The sequence below is a fragment of the Pocillopora damicornis genome, chromosome 6 (assembly GCF_964200805.1).
Source record: "Pocillopora damicornis chromosome 6, jaPocDami1.2, whole genome shotgun sequence".
Lineage (NCBI taxonomy): Eukaryota > Metazoa > Cnidaria > Anthozoa > Scleractinia > Pocilloporidae > Pocillopora > Pocillopora damicornis.
Window position 1 is genome coordinate 24,965,863 of NC_142675.1, and position 24,636 is coordinate 24,990,498.

Sequence of the window (24,636 nt, forward strand, 5' to 3'; positions counted from 1 at the left end):
TTGTTATTGAATTTAATTATCTGTAGGAAACGGACTTTTTATAACCAAAACAAAAAGGCAACTGTTGAAATGAGTTTTAAACACTTGACCAATCAAACAAGAAAGTCGCTTTACTTAACTGTTTTTCTTGCCAAATTATTTTGGTAACATCGTGTATGATTACCATATACTCTCGTGCTCTTGTTGGTAAACAATAACTTTATCGTTATCATCACCACGTACGAGAAAATAAATTTATATTATCACATAAAATGCGGTGTTATACAGGGATTTCTGGCCTAAGGAAAAGCCGTAATAACACACATGAAAAAATTGGGTATTTTTTCACGTGCTTTGATATAGCCTGTGACTGCTAACAAAGTCAGGTTTCAACACGTGAACGCTTTAAAATTTATTTACATTACGGTTGATCGTGGTTGCTAAAAGGAACAAATAATTACAAGTTATTGCCAAGTATAAGGAAGAGGAAAACGCAAAATAACAGAGGAAATAAAATCGGACACGGAAAGTCACATACAAACGTCGTAATGCCCTCTGATACTCCAATGTTCAATTTTTTTTGAGAAACTTTTACGAAGGAAATAAAACAAAGCAGAATTATGCGAAAAATACAAATACAGAATACAAATCGCCGTGAGTGAAAAGAATGCGAAAACAATAAGAAAAATGTGCGTGCAAAAACACAAAATTGTAATTAGGAACGTAAAAGGAAAGAAATCACAAGGTGGGAATGCCGCAGTAACATAGCCAATCAGTTGCTGGCACGTCACTCGCCTTTGACGCCACTCAGTCAGGTTGATGAATGAACGGCAAAGCCTTCAAGATTCCAAATACAAGGTAGTTTGTCGGAACTTTCTCGGATTGTGGCGATTAAAACGCTAAAAAAATCCGTATCGCTGACAGACAGTGAAGTTCAAACTTTCCTAGAAGGGGAAAAAACAATTTACCAAAAGATAAACCGAAAGTTAAGTATTCAGTGGCTTTGGTGTTGGCATTTCTCGCGGCTGAGAATGAAAATCGTCAACTGGAAGATTTGCCATTGGCCGATTTTGTCCGTTTACCTGAAAGACTTCTTTCTGTCGGTAAGGACTAAGTCAATAAATGAGAATTTTTTAAATTGAAAATTACGATCATTGTTGTTTTTGTAATCATGATTCAACGTATTTTTCTATCTTAAGAGTTAGCCTCAACGCACTCTACGATTGTTATTTGGGGATTGCCGATTCATTTATTTTCATTTATTATATACTCAACAAAATATCGCGTTTCTGATTGGTCATGATGAATGCATAAATAGGTTATAGAGTGCAATAGAGGTTATAGAGTGCAATACGGAGAAGTTGCCATGGAAACACCGGGGAAGCGCCAAATTTGAACACAAAATTATAAAAAAATCGAGAATATAATAAATAAAAAATGGTATGAACCTGCTCGTGCATTTCGTGATTTATGGTCACTCGTGATGTTTTGAAAGTTCTCAAATTGCACTCGCCTACGGCTCGTGCAATTTTGAGAACTTTCAAAACATCACTCGTGCCCATAAATCACGAAATGCACTCGCGTTCATACGATTTCCTATACTTATTAATTAAGTCGGCTTTTCTTGTCAGTAAAGGGCTATTTGGTTTGTGATAAACAAAATAATGCATGATTACTTGTAGATATGGAATTTCTCTTCTCGTGTTCAACGCGACATCTCACTCGTTCGCTACGCTAAACCGTGAGTTATCAAGTTGAACACTCGAAGAGAAATTCCATATCTACGCGCGCCCACGTATTATCATCTAGATCTCTTGCACCACGCTAATACTATCGTTACCTTTATTTCACGTATTTCCTATTCGTTATCATTATTGTTGCGGTTATAATCTTTCGTTCTCATGGTTACCTATCTTGCTCTCTGAAACTAAGAACAACTTCCACATTTTGATCCCAGGCGTGCAACAACTGTACGACGCAAGGAGATTCTCTTTCAAAATGATGGTTATACTGCAAGGGGAACAGTTCAACTTAGAGTTGACGATTATGGCGTGTTTTATGTTTTCGTTCAAACGGATAGGTACAACAGAGTAAGTACTAAGAAAATTACTTTTTAACAATATGCAAAATCGTTCTCGCCTTCTTTCAAAGATGTGAATTGGTATTGAAATGAATGTAAATAGCACATTCATTGAATTTCCTTTTGTCGCAGATAAGTGATATCAACCGTGCTAACGATTTGCTGTTAGGTGACAGTCCGGTGCAGGTGGCGCTCACTCCCCCACCAAACTTGAAAATTGTTAAAATTGTGCTCCCAAGTCCATCGCTTTCAGGTGAGGAACTCTCTAACAGTAGTTGAGTAAATTATTAATAAATAATGGAATGGTTCTGCTTTGTTATAACCTAAATGTCAGCTGCTGTGTATGTTCAGCCTGGGTGTGATTAAAACCTAGATAATTTTTTTGCTTTCCTATAGGTAAAGCCATCAACATAACATGGACAGTGAAAAACGTTGGAGTGGGCGTAACTGCCCATGGTGCGTGGTATGATAGAGTTTACCTGTCTAAGGATGACAAAAGAGGTTAGAGTCTTCCTTAAATCCTATCTACATGGACTAATTTTGAGGGTACTCTTCAACAAGAGACAGAAATGAAATTTCTGTATCATTTAGCCTGTGCTTTGCAATGATTTTAACCTCTTGAAAAGGAAAATTTCAAGACTGTAAAATCAAAGTAACTCTATAATTCCTCTTTTTCTGTTCAGACTGGTCTGACTGGATCCTTGGCACATTTTACCATCATGGAACACTGTCTGTTGGTGCAAGCTATAAGCGGAAACAGCTCATTACTCTGCCCAACGCAATCTATGGCAATTTTTCGATTTTGATAATAACGGACGTTTACAATCATGTCTTTGAGCACAACAATGAGGGTGACAATCTTAAAGTGCAGGTAATTGGCCAACCAAATCGAGTGATTAGGAACGTTCTCTCATGGCTTCTATAGCCTATCCTACGTGCCACACATCAGATATGAAATAAATCATACTAGACCTCAGGAAAGGCTAATCCCATAGACGCCGTCCAATTGGGTGTGATTTTTTATTTTCGAGAAAGTGTATTGACGTGTTTGTCTTTACAACTCCAAATTGATCATAGGAAAAGAAGGCAAATGAAATTCATTTCATTAAAAATTCTGATCAGAAAAAGAGAATTCGAAACCAAATAGTACTGGAATTAGTGCCCCAATAGCATCTGGGAGGAATGAGTTCAAGCTCGATCAAAGTTAGTATTTTTTTAGTTTCTAAATTTGAGATTTAGAAAGGATGATTCTCAGGTAAGATTAACTAACAAATTACATAAAACTTACATCTTGCGTTATTTTGCAGGCGATGCGAATACACTTAAATCCTCCCCCAGATCTGGTTGTTACTTCCATCACGACACTGGAAAATTACTACACAGGAGATGAAATGGAAGTTCGTTTTAACGTTTCGAACAAAGGCCTTGGGGAACCCTTTTACTACTGGTGGAGAGATCGTGTGGTGAGTGGGAAGCTATCGGTGGAATCATAAGGGTTCCCCTACCTCTTCGAATTTTTCATCACATCAGTGCCGTGAGCAATTGTCTCGTGATCTTTGCTCCTTGGATGGAATCCATGAATACTCTTAGTCCACGAACACCAAACTTTAGTCGTTCCCATGACTCATCCAGGCAGCATGGAGTTTCATGATTAGTTGGGCCTATGAGTTATTGACTTTCGAAAAACACAAGTTATCTATAACCAAAGAGAAGTTCCCGGTTCAAACATTAGATGGAATGAAATACATTGTAATGTCTAAAACTAAATCTATCAAAGAAAAATGAAAAGTAAAATTCTGTTGAAAGGGCTCGCTAGGATGAATAAGCTCCCCCTTCCCCCCTTTAAAGTAAATCACCAGGCATGTAGAAACCCTTTGTGGTTTCATTGAGAGCGTTGCCTGTTCCCAAATCTGAAATCTTTCATCGGGTATTACACAGGTGGACTATCGTTCTCTGATATATTGCTTACAAAAGTTCGAACGACAGATCAACAAGATTATATATATCTGTGGGTATGTTGACGTACACAAATGGATAGATCATTTAAATCCTATTTTGCTTTCATTTTCACAGACTATCACAAATATTGCATCATTAAGAAATGAAGTTCTTGGAGTCACCCGATTTTCAGGGCTGTTTCCTCCCTCCTCGTGGTACGTTAGAACTGTGAATCAATTCATACCTTCTAGTTGGGAAACTGGGCAATACAACATCACTGTATTCACGGATTATGAAGATGACGTTTTTGAATTCATCTTTAACCATAATAACGAGAAAACTGTCCAGGTGAATGTCACTCGCAGGCTACCCGACCTGACCGTTACGCATGTCAACGCTTCTGTAACCGCTGACGACGTCCAAGCCTACTTGAATGTCTCTTTTACGGTTGAAAACGTTGGAAAGGGAATAACAACCGAGGCACCGTGGTTCGACTCACTCTACATCTCGCCGCATGCTCATTTTTCGCAAAGCAATACAATATGGTTGGGAGATTTCCCTCACAGAGTCAACCTGGGATCTGGTAAACAATACAGCATCGATACAGGACCCATACGCATAAACAGGGATCTTTTTGGTCAGCGGTTTATATTCGTTAAAACTAATACGTATGGTTCAGTCACAGAAAATGACCTAAAGAGCAACATCAGATCCTCTGGAAATGTGACATTTCCACAAGTTCTGCCTAATCTCGTTGTGGCAAACTTTACTTTGTTGTCCCGTAAGGAAGCCCTGTTGAGTGATTCTGAAGTTTCGTTGAAATGGACTGTTGAAAACAATGGAACAGGAAGCACACTGAAGAAATCCTGGCAAGACGCCGTTTACCTGTCAAAATCTCCAACCGTACAAAATAACTCAACAAAACTCGCTGACGCCTTCTTCAGACAAGCTATAAGTCCTGGTCAAAGTTACACCAAGGTTTCATTTACGAAGTTACCATCTGATATATCTGGAACTTATTATTTTGTTTTGAAAGTCAATGAAGACGGCTCAATAGTTGAAAAAGGTTCGCAGATGAACAACTTAGCTTGGATTCGTGCAGAAATTTTACCTAAACCACTGCCAGACTTAGCCGTTGTAGATACATCTTTTGTTTTTGAAGAAAAGCGTCGTTTCCTGACGGTGTATTGGTCAGTGGCAAACTTTGGAAGCTCGATGCGCGAGCCTTTGACTTGGGTGGACAGCGTTGCAATCTCTTCCTCAAAAGGCGTCATCGATGGCAAAGATGCTCATGTTATGGCGTCTGAAACCGTTACTGCTAAACTAGATGAACAGCAAGAGTACCAGCTTTCCGCTGCTCTACAGATTAGCGACAATATAATAGGAAAGTTTTACCTACATGTGGTCACAAACTCCAACAAGACCCTCTCTGAAGTCTCTGGAACCTCAAATAATATCGGTGTTGCAAGGAACCCTCTCAACCTTCCGCCTCCCCCGGCTCCCAGATTAATCTTGACTATTATTTCAAGTTTACCGTCTCAGATCACACTTGGAGTTCCTTTCTCCATCAAGTTTCAGGTAAAGAACGTGGGAGTTGCTGCAACGAAGAAAACATCATGGACAGATGCGCTTTACGCTTATGACAGAAAGGATGCAAATCGAACAGAGATCATAGAGAAAGGAACGAAATTAAAGGATGTTCCCCACATAGGAGCCTTGAAAGCTAAATCGTTTTATGAAAAAACTATCAACGTTTCAATTCCACATGGATTTCGTTCATCGGCTTTCATTCATGGCTTTGCTGACATCCACAGTCCTTTTACACCGTGGCCAGACATTGTTGAACCTATCAATAATACGCAACCTAACGTTACGCATCCTAATGTCACCCAGCCTAATGTCACGCTACCAACGGTGACACCAACTGTTCTGACGCCCATAGTTATAACAGAAGGATTGTTACCAGATCTGCAAGGCTCACTGGGAGACTCAAAGGTGCAAACGCGTGGCGGTCAGCCATTAAATGTCACTTTCAACGTCACAAACACCGGGGAATCACCTGTATGGGGTGCGTGGTATAATGCGCTGTATCTCAGCCAGGACGTGCTGATCGACCCATTTGATCGGAAACTTGCCAGTGTTAGAGCAACCAATCTCGCCGTGAACGACACCGTGTCCTTAAGCGCTGAGGTCTTCATTCCCTTTGACACTCTTGATTTGGATTACTACCTGTTACTGTCAGTGGACAGCAAAAGCGCCATCTGGGAGAGTGATGAACAGAACAACGATGCTTACCGGCTGATAAAAATAAACAAAACATTCAGTAGTGACTTGGCGGTACTGTCTGTTTCCTCGTCTGGTGGAGAATTCTCTTATGGCCAAGGTAAGAACTATTTAAAACATTACACTCCTAAGTGGAAAAGCTAAATGCTGCCATCTCTTTTTGCAAGACCATTAAAAAATAAAGAAAACAATGATTTCATCACTCTGTGCGTGGGCTTTACGTACGACGTATTATGCGCTTACCCAATGAGTAACAGCAAATAATATCTCGGCAAAATTGATTAATCAATTTATGTGATCATTCTTAGAAAATCGAAAAAAAATATCATTTACTCAATTCTGATAACGACTTCCGCCAAGGTGTAGAAACGTTAGTCACTAGCACCGAGAAAATTCCTTCTGTGGACCACTCTCACCTGAACGATCAGACTAAACTATCAAATGTTACTCTTGGGTTTAAACCCTTTACTGAATCGTATCCTGTGATAAACTTGAGCGAGCCAACTTTATAATCAGTCCCAGCCATGTTTCTATCTATTCATCTATTTTTCCATTCCCCCAAAGTGCTGATCATGATGATTACTTTAATAACCAAGGCAAAATTACCAACATTTCTTTCAGATGTCACAGTAAACTGGAGGATAAGGAACAATGGAAGTCAACGCACAGAAGGATATAAATGTGATACTGTTTACTTATCAGAAGACGATAAATGGCAGATAGAAGACGTTAGATTAGGCCATCCAATCTGTTCATATGTCATCCTGGAACCCTACAATAGAGGTTCAAACCGAGACACGTCATACTCCACAACAAGTGGGCTGCCGCTGACAGCTCTGGGCGCATATCGCGGCCTCGTGAAAACCCGAAGTAACATTCTAGATCAAAACCTCCAAAATAACATTGCTGTTGGGTCAAAAAATATAAATGTTACTTTTCCAATTCTTCCTCTCGACGGCTGCGTGGATGTCACTTTAAAGCCAGACGAACAATCTTCTTTTCTCATAGACAATGTCCCAGATAAAAAGACTCTCATTGTTTCTATAAATAGCAGTAATGACGATGCATTCCATGACCTCTACGTCAGACACTCTAAACCGGCAAATGCTTACCAATATGATGGTGGATCAAGGCTTGCCCTGTCAGCCGACCAAGAGGTGGTCATTCCCGAAACAATCTTTGGAAAATACTACGTTCTGATGACCCGCCGACAAGATACGTCCGTCTCTGGGCCAATTACCAAGCCATCACGATTGTGTTCGCACATTGCAAAATTTGAAATCACTCGGGTATTCCCAAATCAAGTGGCTCCAATGGGAAACGCCACGTTGCGCTTAGAGGGAGCCTTGTTTGGACAAAATCTGGAAGCTTTTCTCGTAAATCCATCGTCTGAAGATAACTTTGTCGAAGCAGTAAAGGTGTATCGAATGAGCTCAATTGAAGTATATGCGACCTTCCTCACAGGAAACCTAACCATTGGTACCACATTCCATGTGAAACTTGTCAACATTGAGTCAAAAGAAGAAGCCACATTGCCTGGTTCTTTGGTCATAACAAGTGGCGAAGCTGGACGATTAGAAACGTATGCAGATTTTCCAGAAGCTCTGCTTGTGGATTCATCAGGCGTGATAACGGTCACCTATGAAAATGTTGGAGATACTGACATTGTTAGCCCTGTGTTGGCTGTTCGTGTTATCGGTGGCCAAGCTCAACTCCGCCCTGTTCAAAAAGCGTTATCATCTGGCCAGTTCTCTTCCACTGTGGTGTTTTTAGCCCAACCCTTTCAAGGTCCAGGCGGTATTTTGCCTCCAAAGGCTCATGGGGAAATGGTATTTGATTTCGAGTCTCGTGCAGGCGGTTTGACACAAAGCACATTCAGTCTTCAAAGGTTAGATGAAAACGACAAGCCTCATCCTTATCTGAACAGCAGTGAAGATCTGAAACCAGAGTTTCTAAGCAGCGAACTGTGGGCTCCAGTTTGGGAGAATTTTCTAATTGCTGTTGGGAAGACAGCCGCTTCATTCCAACACAGGATGTCAGCGGTCAGTACCTTACTCAGCAAGTCTGGAAGAAGAGTCAACTTGGTGGATGATCTTATTCAGTTCCAACTTGATATTGCAAACGGAAAACTGACGGGTGAGAGATCATCTTTTTCTTCAAAAAAAAATATTTCAGAGAGAAGAATAAGTCTGGATAAACATTTACTTGTTTGTGGCTTGTAAATTTGAGCTTGCTAACTTTTTAAATCATTCTCAGCCAATTATTCAAATACTGTACGTTTGAGTGTCGAAATTGCACATTTCAAATTTTGCATAAATGTTTTCTGTATTTTTTTTAAAGGCGATCCGTTGTTAACCGAAGATGACATAACGGGTCAGACCGCTGTAGATTTGGCCTTGCCTTTGTTGCTACAAAGAATCTACAGTCCGCTGATATCAAAACGAAGACAAAAGGGCGCTTTTGGTGCTGGTTGGATTGCCCCTTGGTGGTAAGAAAACCACAGTTGCTGTTTATAAACGTGTTAGTGATAACTCTAACTATGATGAAAACGATGACGATGATAGGAAGGAGTCTTTTAAGAGGAGGCAACTAATAAGTGGAGGTGGTATTTAGTAGGGCCGAGTCTTTCAGCATATCATATGAAAACTTCAAAATACACTAACGAGCTATAACCATGAGTAATGCTGATATCATGCCCAGAGGTTGTTTGTGGTTGTTGCCTTATTTTGAATTGTCTTTATCGGCTCTTCTCTTTCTTCATTAGGATTTTTAATTTATTTTATCCTTTAACTCTAAGGGAGGCTGCGATCACACAAATTACACCTGAAACTATTAAAATTGTGCAATTACGCGAAGAGCTGGTGTTTAAAGTTGTCACAGCTGGGCTTTACAGGTCGTTTGATGGAAAGGAGATCACTATCAACAACACAGGTGAGAATCGTTTGCGGTTTGAGTTTGTATCATGGTTTTCTATTTATTTTTACAGTTACAACCACCCACAAAACGTTGGGATTCACAGTATGTTTTTTTTGCCCTAAATTACGATAAGATGAACATTCAGAGATCATGACTCACCGAAAAGTGTCGAAAAAAGGAGGAGGAATTGAGACGGGAAGCTGAGTTAGAACGCGTGCTGACGTGGTCCTCATGTCTTCATGGACATGTAGACATTAGTCTCTTTCCATGCAACCAAAATTTTCAAGATTTCCGGTCTAAAATAGAATGGAACGGAGAAGTTCCGAGATAAGCTTTCGAAAATTTAGGAATACCTTTTCAGTGTGCCCTCTTGGATGGAATTTCCGGAATTATCGAAAGGTGTGTGTTCCACTCGCGACAGATCTCTGTTTTAGTCTTCCTGTCGAACCTGAGCTCGCGTGGATGGATGGGAAAACAGGAATGGCGGGCGAAGTACCCCCAGCACCACAGCAGCATCATAGTTCCTTTAGAAATTTTCCCCTTTAAAAATTATCATTTTTGCCATGGCACGTTAGGAAGATTTACTTATTTGCCTCGCCATCTCTTCGTTGGTGCAAGCAAAAGACCTCTTTCTTTCGACATATACTATAAAAAATACTGTTAATATTTCTATTTATACACAGTCTAGCTGACACGATAAAATTATCCACTCTTCTTTTCTAATTAGACGTTCGCTTCACCGACTCCAGCACCTCAACTGTGTTCATCTTTGATTCTGTCATGAATCACCTGAAGGAGATTCAGAGAGTTAATGAGACGATCACCGTCGAATATTCACAAAACAGATCCTCGACTTTCACTCATTCGTCAGGAGGAAAAATCTCTGTGAAATACAACGACATAGGATTTGTACGAGAGGCTGAATATGAAGATGGATCGAATAAAAAACAGAGATGGTAAGAATGTTTTTCCTTCCCTTGTCAAACCTTCGAGAATGTGAATTACCACGGAAGCTACGTGGTCTTGGGTCCAGGCCCTCCACCCTGCTACCCAGTGGATTTGTTCTCAGTTGCCCCCACTTAAACTCTTTGGCTACGCTTTGTATACAGCCAACTGGTCTCCCTCTATCCAGTTGGGATGTTTTATACACTATGTTTGAATAAAGTTTTTGCGTCCAGTCTGTTCGTATTGGCCCTGAAAGCACTGTTGATGGAGAAGTCAGTTAAGGATGCAGACTTTCATTTGTACATTACGCTTTCACATATTTAAAAATTGAACGTCTTGTCTTATTTTACCCGCAGTTTCTACACATACAGTTGGGATACCGGGTCTCTTTTGTCGGTCACAGTTGGTGAACAAATCACTCGTTACACGTACAACGTCCACGGCGATCTTACAGGTATTGTTTACCCTACTTCATCCACTGTCAAGTACTCGTGGAACCAGTATGGACTCCTGAGTAACATAACAGGTTTTAGCAAGAAAAACAAGCTCATCTATGGAACACATTTCTCGTACGACTGGAATGGAAAGGTGATCGTGACCAGACTTCCACAAGGAGACTCAGCTGAGCTTTTGTTTAACGAGAAAGCAAAGATGATGGATATACAGGGTGCTGGCCTTGGCGATGTACGTTTTGAAAGTGTCAGAAATGATGACGAGGTTGTTAAAACTGTGAAGCAAGGAGACCAGGTAAAGGATTTATTTAACGCTCGTTTGAGTTGCTAAAATTATTAAAAGAACTAGTAATAATGCTTGCAGAAGATTTAACGACATTTTATTGCGGCTAGGCAAGGGGGAAAAACGTGCCGTTTTGACCAACTAGCCTTTGGTCTCAGAGGATAGGTACTCACCGTAAAAAAGGACAAGAAAATTTCCGCTTCTTTATCATGCGACGGGCTCTGATTAGACGCTGACCTCGTGAAAACGCCCTACTTGAGCATTCCCGCGTTGTTCGTGACTGAAATTACCATCCATCGGGATTTACTACCTTTCGTCCACGGCGTTAACACCATACTGACACCAACATGTTCGAGCCGTTTGTTCTAAGAATATGCTATCAATTTTTCAGATTGTGTTGACAAGGAAGTACAACGTGAAGACAAATATAATGACAGTTATTGACGGAAACGGCCATGATACAGAATTCCTCCTGCGGCAAAACGGGGACGTCTTGAACACGACGGATCCAGGAGGTCTCGTTTATCAGAATATTTACGATAAAAAGGACAACTTGATCAAATTCATATACCCGGATGGTAAAACCGAACTATCAGACTATGACGATAGAGGGAGACTGGTGAAGTTTACTGGTAGAGCTGGAAAGGAAGTCAAGTTTGAATACGATGAAAATAACCAACTTGTAAGTTTGAGCTGACTGTCAGACAATGATAAGTAGTGTTTTCTTTATAAGCCACTTGAATATGTCTAGAGCCTGCTCGTGAATTAAGCAATATTAAGTTCACGGCGAAAATATTCAGTAGGCCCGATAAGTGGAAAAAACCACTTGATAAACACAAATCGGACTGTTTGTGGCCTTTGCTCAAGTAGAACACATAAAAGCCGCACTTGTGGCCATCATACATGATGTACGTAACGAGAATATGTACTTCAGTAGTGATTTTAACTTATTATTTTGACTTAATTTAGACTGCAGTAAGCTTTCAGTTTTTTCAGAGAAAACATCTTTTGGCTATCTGTGATCATAAGTAGGCTTGTCCCAATTGTGCCTGGCAACATTTGAGGAACTTTCAGCGTTTGGAGCAACTTTTTGCGGTTCTAACAACCTCGAGCAATTTTTACTTTTCTAATCAATTTTAGTTGAGATGAAGATAGGTTTGGAGCACATATCAAGCACGAAAAAGTCAACGATTTCATATAAAACTTCAATTCATGCGAATTTCATGAATGTTCATCAACTTTCTGAACACATAACCTTTCACTTGACAGTGTCTCGCAGGCCTACTACGATCCTTATTTAAGATTATAGCAGATTATCGGCTTAGATGACTTTCAGCAAGACGTCAAGTGAACCATGTTTTTTGTTCCGTTAAACTTTAAAGTATTCTTAAATTTCGCCCATATTTGCGAGTAACTCTTAAAGCCAAGTTTCAAGTTTTCTCGACCGATGGCATTTGTAATTACTGTGAAGACCGAAAAATAAAGCTTTTAACTAACGCTTATGTAAAAATCTCAACAAATTTAGGTATAGCAGCTTTTAAAATTTAGGTAGCAACTTTTTGGATTTTTGGCAACTTTTTAGCATTCCAGTTAGCAACTTTCCAGCGTTTTACTAGCTCAACAGGACAAGGCCAATGGTAAGGGAAGTATACCTTTTTTCCCCCAAGGTCTGGGCTCGTTTAAAAAACATATGTTGGGGTATGCCAGAGGGAATGTGTTAATTTTTCTGTTGATACCTTTTATCTGTTTATGCAGGTTAAAAAAGATGTCGATGATCTTAGCTCTTCGTATTTCTTACATGATAGCGATGGTAATATCGTCCAAGCGATTAATGGTATCGGTACAATCAATATTGCCTATGACGGTGAAAACAGACCAACCAGTGTCACTTATCCAAACCGTCAGATTATCATTTACAAATACAATGAATTCCAACGTCGCGTGGGGCTAAAAGTCTCCGGGTTAAACCTGGTTTACAAGTATGACCAGCTTAACCGGTTATCGGAAGTAGTGCGCGTAGACTCGGGTACGGCCGACGTTTTGCTGAAATTGGAATACAACTCCCAAGGGATGTTATCTAAACGTGTCCTTGGAAACGGAGCTTCTTCCGAGTACGTGTTAGATCCAGTTAACTCCAAACTGTCGCGTGTGGTAAATTACTTTCCAAATGGCAGCATTTCTTCGTACTTTGAGTACAATTATGACAAGCAAGGACGAATCATTCAGGAAAACACAACATCAGGAATCTGGCATTACAAATACGATGCAGCATCGCAGCTCATAGAGGCAAAATATCCACACGGTAAAACTGTTCGTTACACCTACGATAAACGAAAAAATCGAGTGCAGGTTTCAGAAGAGCCTGGTAACAAGACTTTATATTTTGTCAATGAAGTTAACCAGTACACTTCGGCGGGAAATTATGAAATCAAGTATGACGCTGATGGAAATATGGTAGAAAAGACAAACAGAGATCTACGGAAAGACAGCGTCAAATTCAAGTTTAGCACTGAAAATAAATTGCTACAAGCTGAAACCCCAAACAGAAGGTGAGAAACTTGACCAAAATAGAAGACAACTTGTTACCTTCGTTAAATAATAACCCACTCAAACGGCACTTGTAAACGTTATTCAAGGGCTTACCTAAGGAGGGTGAAAAGTCCTCGAGTGTATGCCCCCTCTTCCTTCACACCCCCTCCCCCCTAAACAACAGCAATAAATTGGATTGTCTCCAAATGCCAGTAAAATGCGACTCATTGTTTTCGGAAGTAATCATTACAAAACTTTCCTTCCAGCAAGTGAACAGCCGTTATTGAAATTTCTTCCCACCCGATTCCAAAAGACTTTAAAAAAATCCGACTTACTGTTTTTGTTACTGCAGGTGTAACTATGTGTATGACGGCTTTGGAAACTTGTACAAGAAAACGTGCGGTCAAAATGAAGTGCAATACCTAATTGATCCTTTTGGGAACCCAGGAGCTGATATTGTTGGCCAGGTGGAAAATTTTCATGACATTGTACTGGTCACGACGTTTAGCTGAATATTTGGAGTTAACAATTGGCTTGTGGCAAATTTAGAATTACGTCTTAAAATTTTCAGCCATTGAGTCCGTCACAAAGAGATGACTTAAAGTGGACTGATAAAATCTGAGAATAAACCTTTGCAAGGATGAAGGAGAGAGATTGTAAATGACGAACATGCTTCGGAAAGGCCAGTTTTATTCTGTAGTGGCCAATTTGGTGGGAGATCAGGATATCAAAGCAAAGCACCTGATTGGCTTGTTTTCTTCGCATTCGTAGCATTTCCTTTGTGTTTTCTCTGTCCAAAGTTTTCTGAATTTCACAATGAATTAACTTTTTTTTTTGGCAGATTACCGGTGTAAATGTGACATATTTTATTCACTGCCAAGATCTTGGATTAGTTGCTTTGATGGACACGAATGGAGATTTATATTATTACGAGTTCGACGCGCAGGGGTAAGACTTAAAAGCTAATATTATTTGTACCGTCTTTTGGACTGGTTTCTATTTGCAACACTCCAAAAGGGATCGATCAGTACAAGGAGGCAGTTAAACCTTCTCATCTTCCTTGTTTTAAGCCCCAGTGAACTTGTTGACAATTCACTTGTGGCGGCTGCGGCCAACCAGGCTACGGCACAAGTGAAGTGAAGTTTTGTTGTCAAACTCAGGATCACGTGTTGTTCCCGAGAGTATTAATCATCTACCACCTTAGTATTTATAATCCTTAAAATCTTGAGAGTGACCAGCATCTAATTTCTCTTTACAGTTATATCGCTGAGTCATTCATTAAGATCATGAGAATAAAGGAAATGATCACCAACCTAAGAAGCTTTGATTGTTCAACAAATTCTCCTTAACAGTATCAAAAGAAATGCACAGAAGAGAGTATGGAGAAGATAGAAACTAACGGTTCAGGGATAAAAGATTCATTATCATTAGGAAGACTGAATCTGCTTCTGTACTGATGCTTGCTATCCTGCTTCCTGAAAATGAAAAAGACCTGTCAAGTATATTACTGACAAAGGGAAGCACTACACTATGAATTGCCATTGTATTGTGACACGTCAACTCCCCTTTGCAGGTCTGTCGTAGGAGTACTGGGTCCCAAAGGTGATCTAGTTAATCGGTACAGTTATGACCCGTTTGGTAGGATGTTAGCAGCCTCTGAAGAGTTGCCCCAGGACTTCACGTTCATTGGTCAATGGGGAGTGACCGCTGATCGCGAACTAAGAAATTTCTACTGGATGCGGTTCAGGCACTATGATGCACAGCTCGGACGATTTCTTAGCTTCGACCCACTTGGTATGGATTTCTCAGCGAAACTGTATGTGTTTATTAAATGAAAACATAAGTAATACAAGCGGAGAATTTGACGATGCATTTTAAATTACTTTGTTAGAGATGTCAGAGAACCAGACTTGAAGGTCTTTTCTATCATTTCAAGGCTAAGAATGCTGAAAAAATCCCATTTGATTACACATTGTCATTTTATTCTGTTTTTCATTTCAGGTTTTTCAGGAAAAAGTATTAATCTATACTCGTACGCAGCCAACAATCCTATAATGCTGAAAGATCCTAGAGGAAAATTTTTTCCCTTTGCCATTATAGCCAGTGGAGCCGTGGGGGCGATTGTAGGTGCAACGTCAAATGTTGCTGCTTATTGTGCTTCTCAGAAGATGCTAGGGCAGGAGGTAACTCTTGGAGGTAAGTGAACAGATTCAATCAAAAATCTTCAGGCTTGTAATGGAAACACCATGATATCGTTTTCCAAATATACCGTTTACAGCCCGCATAAGCTGCGTTGGGAGCAAAGAAAGTTAACGCGACACCAATAAAAAAAATTAAGGACGAAAAGTGAGCAACAACATCGTGAACGGTTATAACCTATTGGTACAACCGCGAGGACTCTGAGTGGGTCTGTTTGAAAATACTTAAAATCAGCTGGATTTTACAAGTGCGTAAAAGATCGATTTCAATCGAGTGCTCAAGATTGCTTTGTTTCAGTTTGATGTACTTCGCTCTGTTATTGGTTCAGAAAACTCCCGCCCCTCTCTTAACCAATCGAATGCAAAAGTAAAATTAATCACGACTCGGTCGCCCGCGTTTTCCCGCGTTAAATGGTTGGTTTCACTTTGAGTTCTAATTGGCACTTCAAGATTATTTTCTCTCTTCTGATTAGCTGATTTTTTTGGTTTTAATTAACTGAAGAGCACCGTAATGGCCAGACTATTGTTAATAATGCTGGATGAATTGAACTACAGCTCTAATGTTTGCAATCTTCAGGGGTCGTGTCAAGTGCCTTAGGCGGGCTCGTCTCTGGATACGTTAAAAAAGGAAGTAAGTGCTATACTTTAAAAGAAAACGAAAGTATAGATTGTTGCTTTCTTCATCATTCTATTTCCTACATAAGTGGTATGTGACTCATGAGCTCTAGCTCTAGTTAACGTTAACAATGTTAATAAGAACAATTTCTGTATATGTTTAATTACCTTTACGCAGAAGTCGCAGTTGGGTTTGCTATTGGCTTTGGAAGCTCAGCACTTCAGCAAGGAATTGATAAAGGTTTCCGGAATGTAAATTGGCGACAGGCGTTAGAGGGCGGTGTAAGTAGTGCGATCGCGTCGGCCCTACCACCCCTCAAGAGAAAAAAATGGAGAACAGGTAGATGTACTCATGATTTTACTGTCCACCACAGATATTGCTGTGGAGAAATTGTTTCGAGACTTTCCACATAAGCTTTAATGAGTTCTGATCGCTTCAGGGCCGCTTTTTATTTTCTGTTGATGTCTGATAATGTTGTATTAAAGACTCGTCCTTCGCCTAGATGCAGGAGCCCGAGGAAATGAATTTTTGTTTTGGTGTACGCTGTTTTGATAGACGTAGCCATGATTTTATTTTTACCCAGATATGCAGAGTTCTCCAAATCTAAGCTACTCTATCAAAAACGAGTCTCCTGTAAAGACAGGGCGAGCCGACAATTGAAAATTAATGAACTTATTCTCACACTACCCTATGCCACTGCCCTGAAACGTTTTCCCTTTCGGACTGAACTTTCCCGTTTCGTACACTGCAGGAAATTCTTCGGGGAATTGCCCTTCGTTGTTCAGTCATTGAAGTGCTTATAATGTTGATATGACTGAGGCATCCTAGCCTTGAACATTTGAAAACAAATTATCCGTGAGATTGTATGTGACAAATTTGTTACATAGAAGTAAAACCCTCCACATGTTAATGCTGCTTTTCTTTTGAAGGGAATGCCCCAGTGGACGATTACCTAGACGAGATATTAGATAAGACTGCCAAGAATCTGATTATTCCACCACTGGGAAAAGACATTGTCGTTAAGATAATCATCTGGGTTCAGTCCTGGGATCCGGTGAGATGATTGATTAGCAAACATTGTCTTTTCTAGTCACAATTTTAGATACTTAAGTTTCCTTTATCGCCGCAATACACGTGCGCATAGTGTCCCCTATGGGTGGTGTTATGACGTCTCCACAAACTATTTGCGGAGGTAGCACCCGTCCGCACCCAGATGATCAAACTATATTATTACATGTTACCCCCGGGTTCCAACCATTTACTATATCAAGATCTTTATAATATAACCACGCGTATCCTAGATGTTGTCTTTAAAGACTTTCGCTGTTACCGCTCATGTAAAGACTTACCCAGGCAAAGCTCTGTTTGAATGACTAAGGAGTTATGATAAAGAATGTTTTGATTTCGCCAGATCGCACACTAGAGAAAACGATGCGTCCTCATTGTATGCATGCAGTTGTGATACATGTATACAATCGTTTCCTTTCATTCTGTCAGCTTTTTCAGTAGCCTAACTCAAAGTTAATTTCCAAGTCCTCACCGCAACTTTATGGACATTTCTTAATGGAAAAAGATTGATTGTGTTTTATTTACCCTTGATTTGTCACAGAATGACATGATTGGTCCTCCCGGATATGGAGACGCTCGCTTTATTTCATTAAAGACTCCTCTGAACTACAAGATCAGGTTTGAGAATGATGCAAATGCTACCGCGCCCGCGCAGAACGTGATTATCCTGCACACTTTGGATCAAGACCTGGACATTCGCACATTTAGAATTACAGGGTTTGGGTTTGGCAACTTTACTAAAAGGTTAAGCAAGTCGGTAGCCTCCGTTCAGGTAAGGAAACCTACCAAGTGTGTTGAGCTTAGTAAAAGTCCTATATTACTTTAGAGCTCCAATCTTTAGTCACAATAGCTGTTGGAAATTCTCTACGATAAGTTTATCTAAGGGAAAATAATGCTACATTATTTTCTCGTAGTTAAACCCCTCCCTCCCTACCTCTCCTCAGCCCCATTCCGCCAAGAGGTGTCAATCGCGAGAGGGCCATAGGTCTAACCCCTTTAAGAAGCAATCTGGAATCCCCTTCTATTGACCATGCCTAGACCCATGCCTATGTCAGTAACTAAATAATATCCAACCATTACTTAGATGGTAGATTTTTCTAGCGTTCCCTTACAAACATTTTTTGACACACTTTAAAGTATACATTACGAAAATACATCACTTATATCGATAATGTTAATATCAACATATGTATAATGAATTATTTTGTTTTTGTTTTTGATTATCTGCCAGGAAACAATCAATTTTGTATCAGAGAAAAACCTTTATGTAAGAGTAGTGGCTGGCATAAATGTACTTACCCGTGAGGCACACTGGGAGTTTCAAAGCCTTGATCCTCTCACAGGTAGCTGGTTGTTCACATCACAAAAGGATATACTACTTGCCTCTGATGATAAACATGACCATGATTTATGCCAAAATGAAAATTTCGCTCGTATTTCTCTCACAGAAGAGACGAAAAACGGGATGGTAAAATCTCACAAGAACATTATTTGCGTTGGGCAAAATATGTTTATAAGAAAAAAAACACGCAGCATGAGATCAGAACTTTTCTTGCGTCTGGAAAACAGAAGAATTGGGTTTAGACTGGTGAATGTATGGTCATTTGTTTTTTTTAAAATCAGTGAGTTTAAAAACCCATCTTGTAGTGCTTGTGTATTTATAACATGGTTTTATGATTCCGGGAATGAAACCCTACAGTGTGTTCGCTTAAAATCATTGACATTGGCATCAAATGATAATTTTTACGTCCCAAATTGTTTCTCTTTTACAGGTGAGACTCCGGATGATCCTCTAACTGGTTTCCTTCCACCAAACAATGGTACCACTGGACAAGGATATGTGAGTTTTACGGTTCGCTTAAAGAAGAACGCGCAATCTTTAGCAAGGATTGATGCAAAGGCAAGCATCTATTTCGACAAGAACGAACCGATTGACACCCCTCCGATATTTAACACGGTAAGGAGTTTGATAAAGCCATTGAGGTTGAGGGATGTGAATATCGAATGAGTTAAGGAAAAGCCAGAAAAAGCACAACGTACTGTTTTTGTCGTTCTAAAGCTAAGAGGGAGGGATTGCAGGATTGATGCAGGATGGGACACCCTACGAAGCAAGAGATGACGGCGATAAAAAATGCAAACGATCAATTGAACGCTCTTAATAATTCCCCCTTGTATTTCTCGATTTCTATGGATCCAGATTGACAGTTCCATGCCCTCATCTAATATATCTGTGATAAATGAAGCCATGGAGGTTGGAAAGTTGGCCCTGGAAATTGATACACTGGACGAAGAATCTGGGGTGAAGTCTGTTGACGTGTTTTATCAAATCTCAGCCAGTAATGGTGAGTCTCTATGATTTTGTTCTATGTTTTTTAAGCTTCAGTCAATGAATAATAACGTTTGGACAAATAATCCACTTTCAATAGTCTTTATCGAGTAGAAAGCATTAGGTATACAACCAGAATTACGCAAACCCTATCGGGGATGTGAGCTCACAAAAAAGTTTCTTTCGTGTTTTAATAGCATTTGTGAGTAGATAGCCGTGAACAAGAGAGGATGAAGTGACGAAATTAGTCCTATCTTGCCCTGAGTAATTGACTTAGACATTAAAAGCTTCTGATACCGATTTTTTCTGTCGTGCAGTTGTGCCCCAGAACCGACTGATACTTCCCTTGGTGTCCGATGTCGTTGATAACACAGTGTTTTTATCCCTCCCCCCTGGGAACACCTACTCACTTTTGGCTTTAGCTGTTGATCACGTGGGTAACAGACAACTGATGGAGTGGAATCGTGCAATCGCAGTGGACTTCTCATTGCCGACACGTGCGTCCCATGCAGTCAAACATTGTTCATTATAATCAACAAAATGACGCACATTTAACATCTTCAGTTTTGAGCCATAAAACCTTGCAAGCCTTGTAAAGAGTCATGTAACTTGACATATTTGTTTAACACAGTAAACAATCAAATACTTACATGTGACACTTTTTGCGCTTGTTTACCACCTCGCTGGTTTTTTGTCTATCGTACATTGTTCCGTTAACTTTTTTTTCAAAACTTTTTCGCAACATTTTGCACTTTATGTATTAAATCCCAATCAACAAATCAAATGTTATCCTTTGACCTCTATCGTTAACTTCAGTTTAGACTTGTGGCTATCTGCGTGTTTACTCAAGAGAAAACATCAAGTCGATCTACTATTACTGCTACTATTCACGACGACAATCATATCAACCTGATAATTCACGAGCATTAGATTATATATATTCATTAATTTTTGTTTTATTTTCCGTTTATTTTCTTTTTTTTTTCGTTTTCACCGCAGCGTCGTGTGAACGGCTAAACAACTGCTCCGGCCGCGGAAACTGTACTGTTTTGAATTTCTGTGTTTGTGAAAGTGGATCTTATGGCCTTAACTGCTCGCGTGGTGAGTATTTTCGAGCAGAAAGCGTTGGAACGAGATAGTTTGTTGAATATGATATGAATGAAGTTATTGATGCTTTCATTCACTGGTTAACATTTATTTTTGAATGATGATAATTATAATGATTACAATAGTAATAATTATGAGAGCTTAAAAGACTAAATCCATTATCTTATAATGCCACTTAGTTCATACAATGATTTTAATCATGTTATTAATTCATTTGCAGATTTTCCTCTACGATTTGAGTCCCCGATAATCAATGCTATGTACAGTGACACAATTGAGGACGTGCCCGCCCAGTTATATCTCTCCGCTTTTGTTCCGGATTTTGGCATTAGCAGCTACACTAAAAATTTCACCCTGAAACTCATAATCCATGAAATTTCCGACGGAATGGCTTTTAGTAAAGGAAACAGGAGCGGCGATCGTATTGTGTTAGAGCCTGCAGATTTTGGCGATATATGGATGATACCCCAGAAAGATTTCTCAGGACTCGCGAGGTTTAACATTACGGCAATAGTCTCCACCCCAATAGAAACTAAAGCGGTCTCTAGACATATTGAAATAAACATCACAGCCGTTGCAGATGTTCCATTTCTTAATGTCAGTGTGCCGTGTCACCATTGGAACAGCAGTGAAAAGCTTATTCCAGTGTTCCTAGAAGCCCATCTGAATGACCAAGATGGATCAGAAAATCTAGCAATCGTCTTTTCGGGTTTACCGACGGGCTATCGATTGGTTCACGTGAATGGCACGAGCTTGGTGAACAGAAGTAATACAAGAGCCCCTCCAAACGCGTCCCGTTTGTTTATTTCAATACACGAGACTTTAAAACCATTCGTGCTAAGAGTAATTGCCACGGCAGAGGAAAGATTCAATGGAGACCAAGCAAACCAAACTGCTGATGTTAATGTTACATTCTGTGGTAAGTCTTGTGACACCGAGATTTGGTTACAAAACCGTCAAAGGGTAGTCTTGTTCACGGTGATTTCCATGTATGACTGTGGTTTAAGGACCTTTAATCATTCGGGGATTGGGCCTTGACTGGAGTCCCTTTTCTGAGTTATTGGATAAAGGACAGGCATTCAGAAAATCGAGTTAGTAGGGGTAAACGAAGAAAAATTTGGGCATACTCGTTGGTTCATGCTGACGGCAAAGTCAAGAGTTGAGCTTTTTGGAAGAAAACACCCCATAAGCAGAGGGTAGTCTTGCTCACAGTGATTTCCATGTATGACTGGGGGTTAATGACCTTTAATTATTCGGGGATTGGGCCCTGACTAGAGTCCCCCTTTTGAGTTATTGGATGAAGGACAGGAATTCAGAAAATCGAGTTGATAGGGGTAAACGAAGAAAATTTGGGCATACGATCTGGGATTCGTTGGTTCATGTGGGCGGCAAAGTCAAGAGTTGAGCTTTTTTAAAAGAAAACAGCTATAAGCAGAGTCAAAGCAAAGTAATTATACGCAGACTGGAAACAGTTTGGTTGTGGTTACTCAAATCCTTGTTTCCTTGCTGCAAACTTCACTTGCTACAATTGCACCCGTTTTATTTGGGTTTGGCTCTCGTCGACTTGAGCTACATGGCGCTGTTCTATTTCCTTCACACTAAGATTTCTTTTCACCCAATCGTTTATCTGCCTCGCTCGTAGCTAATTTGATTTGTTCGCCTGTTCTCCAATCTTCTCCTTGCAGGTAGAAATCTCAAAGATATCCTCATGGCTTGAAGTCGCCCTGAGAACTTTTCTCACTTTTTAGCTCTTGAAAAATTAAGGACCCAACATGTTTTTGTTGTTTCAGTGACTTGTGAGGCAGTGAACAACTGTTCCAAGCATGGAAGTTGTATAGAAGTAAATACCTGTGATTGTGATAGTGGATTCAAAGGATCTCTTGATTGCTCAACAGGTTTGTTTCCTACTTCAGTTTGTTCAGTGTTACTTTCTCTCCCTTTATTTTGCAAGATCATTTCATTGCATCATGTCTTACCTCTTTTATCTTTATACTCCCACTTTTCAACTGTAATAACAGTTTCCTGTGAAGAAGTAAATAGTTGCTCCGGAAGAGGAAACTGTACCGGCCCTAATGTTTGTACCTGTGAAGATGGATACAAAAGTGTCGGGTGCTCACAAGGTAACTGACATTTTATTTTCTGAATTAGTGACAACTTTATAAATACCAATTTTGATGAAACGTTATATAAAGGTTAATTAAACCCCGGAGTGTTTCCCACTCTTATTGGCCCTCTAAAAAGTAAAGTATGCATCGTTCTCAATGAAAAGGCTTCATTAATCTCTAGTTTTCCCAGTAAAAATAAGTGCAAAAAAGTCAAATAATTCTTTGATTAACCGCCTTCTACAATCTGGAACAAATGAAATGAATTGTCAAATTGTAGTTTTAGCCTCTACGTAAATGCTAAGACTAAAACGTTGTCCATTTCCGAGCCCGAGGACACAGTTGCGTAGGTACTCTTCCCCTTGGGACATGCCGTTATTTTGTGAGAGAAGAGGGGGAAAGAGGGATTTTTTCGAACCTTTGAATGTTAGTTATCATAACTGGCATATCATACATCTTCTGTAACCAGTTCAGCCAGTCTCTGTGTTTCAAAATTATCATTCCTCGTCCTTTCTATGGATGCATCTTTAACAAATCTTTTCTTTGCATTTTCGTTTTCGTTTAAGCAACCTGTGAACTTCGAGATCACTGTTCTTATCGTGGTGACTGTATCGGACCTAATGTTTGTTCATGCTACGTCGGTTCCCAAGGATTGAACTGCTCTGGAGGTAAGATAAATGTGAAACGTTCAAATTTACTTGTCCTCTGTCGCCCCACGATGAAACGGTTAAACGGGTTTACCAGGTAAGAAGAAGGGGATCGGTTTCAGTATCTGAGTAACTGCGCACTTAGGGTACCACTCCCATAATCCAATGACAGTCAACTGCTATCAAGTTAGGGTTAATGTTGGGTTGAGGGAGGGGTGGGTACGTAGTTGCTCAGATAATGACATAGGTCTGAAAAAGGCATTAGTTATCATCGTTACAATTTTTACAACTGATCAATTATCTATTTTGCGTTTTAACATAGTGAACTGTAAATTAGTGAACAACTGTTCAAATCATGGCACCTGCACCGGACCCAACCAATGCACCTGTGAAGAGACCCGCCAGTCACCTGATTGTTCAATAGGTGAGAAAATAGATCCGAGAAAAATAAGTATGCCCTGCTTCGTGTTGACTACAGGAAACATTTATTGTTGTCATTACCATCACTTTTTTCGTTATTTTCGTTGTATTTTTGTCAATGGAGTGAAGGTTAAAAATATTGTTATCTTGAAAGTTGTCTTTACATTATTTTTATCGTCTTCGCTATTGTTATTATTATATATTTCACATTTTCACCCTAAATTTTCGTCTTTTTATCGTCCTTATAATCATTACCATCGTTATTAAATCATTTTTTTGGTGAGATGTCATCATGGTTAAGATTCTCTCTAAAATTGATTTTACTACCTCAAAATTTCAACCGTCTACGTTCGTCTCCAACATTTGATCGCTCAATTTTAAGTTAACAAACCTTTTTGCAGGCAACTAGTTATACTAATCTACTTTCTTTAGTCTATTTAGATCTACGTTCCCAAGTGCTAATTGATGCTTTACTCTTTCAAGTTGGTATCATCAACATTCCGAAACATTTGTGGCATAACATCAATGCCTTAGATCTAACGTATATTCTACATACTTTAGATCTGTGGCATAACACCTGGAGTACTGTTGTATAGCATTCATACCTCAGATATTCTGATACAACAATTTTCTCTTGGATCTGTGATTTTAACACTCGTATCTCGGATTTGTGATAGAAAAACCCTTACTCAAATCTGTGATATGAAATCCAAACCTCAGACCCAAGATATATCAGCTATAACGCAA

At 39.7% G+C, this 24,636-nt stretch overlaps 1 protein-coding gene across 1 annotated transcript in view; it reads left to right on the forward strand.

The window, feature by feature from the left end:
• Positions 1–24,629, forward strand: part of LOC113676225 (uncharacterized) — a 39,476-nt gene extending 14,847 nt beyond the window's left edge. The window contains exons 15-46 of the mRNA XM_089209783.1: positions 1,937–2,069; positions 2,192–2,312; positions 2,456–2,560; positions 2,743–2,930; positions 3,367–3,522; positions 4,133–6,380; positions 6,902–8,416; positions 8,621–8,768; positions 9,078–9,211; positions 9,924–10,152; positions 10,498–10,888; positions 11,268–11,558; positions 12,632–13,425; positions 13,758–13,872; positions 14,247–14,353; positions 14,979–15,199; positions 15,407–15,601; positions 16,181–16,234; positions 16,397–16,558; positions 17,149–17,273; positions 17,829–18,059; positions 18,519–18,630; positions 19,060–19,244; positions 19,485–19,629; positions 19,931–20,110; positions 20,613–20,714; positions 20,941–21,639; positions 22,511–22,615; positions 22,739–22,840; positions 23,389–23,490; positions 23,792–23,893; positions 24,322–24,629. Coding sequence (XP_089065909.1) covers positions 1,937–2,069; positions 2,192–2,312; positions 2,456–2,560; positions 2,743–2,930; positions 3,367–3,522; positions 4,133–6,380; positions 6,902–8,416; positions 8,621–8,768; positions 9,078–9,211; positions 9,924–10,152; positions 10,498–10,888; positions 11,268–11,558; positions 12,632–13,425; positions 13,758–13,872; positions 14,247–14,353; positions 14,979–15,199; positions 15,407–15,601; positions 16,181–16,234; positions 16,397–16,558; positions 17,149–17,273; positions 17,829–18,059; positions 18,519–18,630; positions 19,060–19,244; positions 19,485–19,629; positions 19,931–20,110; positions 20,613–20,714; positions 20,941–21,639; positions 22,511–22,615; positions 22,739–22,840; positions 23,389–23,490; positions 23,792–23,893; positions 24,322–24,485 — 9,661 coding nt within the window. The 3' untranslated portion in view covers positions 24,486–24,629. The remainder of the gene's footprint in view (positions 1–1,936; positions 2,070–2,191; positions 2,313–2,455; positions 2,561–2,742; positions 2,931–3,366; positions 3,523–4,132; positions 6,381–6,901; positions 8,417–8,620; positions 8,769–9,077; positions 9,212–9,923; positions 10,153–10,497; positions 10,889–11,267; positions 11,559–12,631; positions 13,426–13,757; positions 13,873–14,246; positions 14,354–14,978; positions 15,200–15,406; positions 15,602–16,180; positions 16,235–16,396; positions 16,559–17,148; positions 17,274–17,828; positions 18,060–18,518; positions 18,631–19,059; positions 19,245–19,484; positions 19,630–19,930; positions 20,111–20,612; positions 20,715–20,940; positions 21,640–22,510; positions 22,616–22,738; positions 22,841–23,388; positions 23,491–23,791; positions 23,894–24,321) is intronic.
• Positions 24,630–24,636: the final 7 nt, after the last annotated feature.